At 44.2% G+C, this 4,295-nt stretch overlaps 1 gene segment (V, D, J or C); it reads right to left on the minus strand.

Moving 5' to 3' along the window:
* Positions 1-240: 240 nt before the first annotated feature.
* LOC140896811 (T cell receptor alpha variable 18-like) lies at positions 241-4,075 on the minus strand. The segment is given in 2 exon segments: positions 241-632; positions 4,045-4,075. Coding segments are annotated over 2 exon segments (423 nt in total).
* Between the last annotated feature and the right edge of the window lie 220 nt (positions 4,076-4,295).

Here is a 4,295-nt window from a genome sequence, read left to right on the forward strand (position 1 = left end):
AGTGTGGATGTGTTCTGGTCTTTCCTGATTTTACTTTAATGGGTGATTCATGACATTCACCATCATTCATGAGATGGTTCAACTCCGGATTAGGGCAAAGAAGGAAACACAGAGACCTAATTAGAGAGAGAGAGAGAGAGAGAGAGAGAGAGAGAGAGAGAGAGAGAGAGAGAGAGAGAGAGAGAGAGTTGTTTCTGTTCCAGTTCAGTGTTTGCAGACTTCCCCCCTTCTGCCCCCGCGTCACGCCGAGACCCCAGTGCCCGAGGATCCCCGCTGCTCCGCACAGACGCTGCGCGGTTTTTGCGCAGCTCTCCTGCTGGTCCGAGTCAATGTGTTGCTCGCGGCGCAGTAATAGATCCCGGAGTCACTCAGTTCGCTGGACGGTTTCCACAGGTGGAAGGTTTTTTTCTGTCCATCGTGTGTAGCGTTGAACCCTTTCGCTATCCCCATATCCCAGTCTTCCCCTCCCGTGTCCCGCAGGAGGAGCTGGGGGGGCCCACTGGGGTACTGCACGTACCAGAAGGGGAAAACATTGAAAGAAGTCTCGTAGCTGCAATTCAGAAGCACCGGGTCCCCTTGGGAGATGATACGGCTCCCTTCAGTCTGACTCACTGAGTCTCCATAGGTCTCTTCTGTGGTGGGGAGAGGATAATAAACACAGACAGAGATAATGGGTACAACATATTGACTCCAGATATAATGGAAACGTGGCATACCCACACACACACAGATGTAACAGCATAATTACCACAATTGCAGTCAGATACACCCAAAACCATCATATTTACAATCAGATTTAATAGAAATATGACAGACCCACACAGAGAAAATAGAAACAATGTAAATTTAGTATAAAAGAAAAATATTTGCACTAAGATATAGGAGAAACGCTTATAGTAAAAACATAGCATAGACATTCAGATGGGAGACATCTGTCAGCTACACAGAGATTTAAGATAAACATATACACTAAGCTATAGTAGGGACTAGAGAGATAATGTGTAACATATTTTATCTATCTAGTCCCTACTCTAGCTGACTGTATATATAATGTTTTCACACTGGGCGATAGTATACATCTAATACATAAACATAATGCCTTCACTCCAGCATAATATAAACACAACAGGAACACAATGTGCATAAATATAACGTAAACACTCAAATATAATAAGATCCCACTCGATCTTAGACCCTGGAAAATTTAAAGAAGGATTAAAGAAAAACGATTCACTTACAAGAGACATGATTAAAATAGCTGCGAGCCAAGACTAAGGTGTCCTTGGGTTTAATGATTCTGCAACAAAGCAATGATAGTTCCCTGGACCAATAAAAACTGACTTGTCTTTGTGTCTGACAGCTTCGAGAAGAGAAGAATTGGGGCCACGGGATGGCACCTTATGAAGAGCTAAGGAAACATGACAAATACAGGAAGATATAATAGACACACCGCGCGATGGCAGAAAGACAGCAGCTACACTCAGGTACACGGGAACCCGAACAGATGCAGGCAGTTACAATGACCACATATTCAGAGACACGTCCAGCCAGAGAGACGGAGTTATCGCCTGGATCCATCACAGGTTATCAGGCTGAGGAAGGAAATCTCACTCACTTAGAACAGACACGATGAAAACAGTTGAGACCCAAGACGAACGCATCCCTGGGATTCAGCGGGTCTGGGAGAAAAAGAATCGTGGTGCCAAGTGCCAAAGTCAGGAAGAATTAATTTCCCTCTGTATCCAGCATCTGTAGGGAAGAGAAAGAACTTTTGTCTCCCTCTCGATCTGGCTTTCTCTGCTAGGCAGAGGTTTCTGAATCGGGCTGTCCGAGATCGGGGCGTTGAAAGAGCAGAGGTGGCTGGGCTGAGGTCAGGAAAGTTCAGAGTTATTCAGAGAGAAGAAAGCTGTTTCTGGAATTATTTCTCTGTCACAGCACCGCCCCCACGTGGCAAATACGGGCACAGACGGGAAATGGGCTTCAGAGTGGTAGCTGTGTTAGTCTGTATCAGCAAAAACAACGAGGGGTCCTTGTGGCACCTCAGAGACTAACAATTTATTTGGGCATAAGCTTTCCTGGGCTAAAACCCACTTCATCAGATGCATGGAGTGGAACATACAGTAGGGAGGTATAAATACACAGCATATGAAAAGGGGGAAGTTGCTTTACCTAGTGGGGGGTCAGTGCTAAAGAGCCAATTCAATGAAGGTGGAAGTGGGATATTCTCAACACTTGACAAGGAGGGGAAAACACTCTTGTAGTGCTAATGAGGCCCATGTAAGCAAGGTGGCCCATTTCAAACAGTTGATAAGAAGGTGTGAGTATTTACCAAGGGGAAATTAGTTTTGTAAAAACAATGAGGAGTACTAGTGGCACCTTAGAGACTAACAAATGCATTTAGTTTTTGTAATGACCCGTCCACTCCCAGTCTTTATTCAGACCTAATTTGATGGTGTCCAGTTTGCAAATTAATTCCAGTTCTGCAGTTTCTCGTTGGAGTCTGTTTTTGAATTTTGTTGTTGTTGAAGAATTGCCACTTTTAAGTCTATTATTGAGTGACCATGGAGATTGAAGTGTTCTCCTACTGGTTTTTAAATATTATAATTCCTGATGTCAGATTCATTTTGTCATAAATATAAAGGGAAGGGTAAACCCCTTTAAAATCCCTCCTGGCCAGAGGAAAAATCCTCTCACCTGTAAAGGGTTAAGAAGCTAAAGGTAACCTCGCTGGCACCTGACCAAAATGACCAGTGAGGAGACAAGATACTTTCAAAAGCTGGGAGGAGGGAGAAAAACAAAGGGTCTGGGTCTGTCTGTCTGTCTGTCTGTGTGATGCTTTTGCCGGAGACAGAACAGGAATGGAGTCTTAGAACTTAGTAAATAATCTAGCTAGGTATGTGTTAGATTATGATTTCTTTAAATGGTTGAGAAAATAGCTGTGCTGAATAGAATGAATATTCCTGTCTGTGTGTCTTTTTTTGTAACTTAAGGTTTGCCTAGAGAGATTCTCTATGTTTTGAATCTAACTACCCTGTAAGGTATCTACCATCCTGATTTTACAGGGGTGATTCCTTTACTTCTATTTCTATTAAAAGTCTTCTTGTAAGAAAACTGAATGCTTTTTCATTGTTCTCAGATCCAAGGGTTTGGGTCTCTGGTCACCTATGCCAATTGGTGAGGATTTTTACCAAACCTTCCCCAGGAAGTGGGGTGCAAGGGGTGAGAGGATTTTTGGGGGAAAGACGTGTCCAAACTCCATTTTTTCAGGAACCCAGATAAAGTTTGGTGGTGGCAGTGGAAATCCAAGGGCAGAGGGTAGACTAATTTGTACCTTGGGGAAGTTTTAACCTAAGCTGGTAAAAGTAAGCTTAGGGGGTTTTCATGCAGGTCCCCACATCTGTACCCTAGAATTCAGAGTGGGGAAGGAACCTTGACACATGTCCATTTAATATTTTGTGTGGAGACTGTCCAGTTTGGACAATGTACGTGGCACAGGGGCATTGCTAGCATTGATGGCATAGATCACATTGGTAGATGTGCAGGTGAACGAGACCCTGATGGTGTGGCTGATGTGTTTAGGTCCTGTGATGGTGTCCCTTAAATAGATATGTGGACAGAGTTGGCACTGGGGTTTGTTGCAGGGTTTGGTTCCTGCGTTAGTGTTTTTCTTGTGTGGTGTGTAGTTGCTGGTGAGTATTTGCTTCAGGTTCGGGGGCTGTCTGCAAGCAAGGACTGGCCTGTCTCCCAAGGTCTGTGAGAATGAGGGATCATCCTTCAGGATAGGTTGTAGATCCTTGATGATGCACTGGAGAGGTTTTAGTTGGGGGCTCTAAGTGATGGCTAGTCATGTTCTATTACTTTCTTTGTTGGGCCTGTCTTGTAGTAGGTGACTTCTGGGTACCCTTCTGGCTCTGTCTATCTGTTTCTTCAATTAAGGTGGTTATTGTAGTTTTAAGAATGCTTGATAGAGATCCTGTAGGTGTTTGTCTCTGTCTGAGGGATTGGAAGCTGGCAACTCCAGACAGCTACTGATTGGTCACTTACCAGTCTGGAGTAAGTTGACTGTTGGAATCATGTTGATGCAAGTTTGCAGGGCCATTAATCACATCCTTCTAAGAAGAACCATGACTCCTGGTAACGTGCGTGGCATTGTGGATGACTTTGCACAAATGGGTTTCCCTAACTGCGGAGGGCCAATAGATGGGACTCATATTCCAATTCTGGCACCAGACCACCTAGCCTCTGAGTACGTTAATTGGAAGGGGTATTTCTCTATGGTTCTCCAGGTGCTTGTG

Source organism: Lepidochelys kempii, chromosome 13, assembly GCF_965140265.1.
Source record: "Lepidochelys kempii isolate rLepKem1 chromosome 13, rLepKem1.hap2, whole genome shotgun sequence".
NCBI classification, from domain to species: domain Eukaryota; kingdom Metazoa; phylum Chordata; order Testudines; family Cheloniidae; genus Lepidochelys; species Lepidochelys kempii.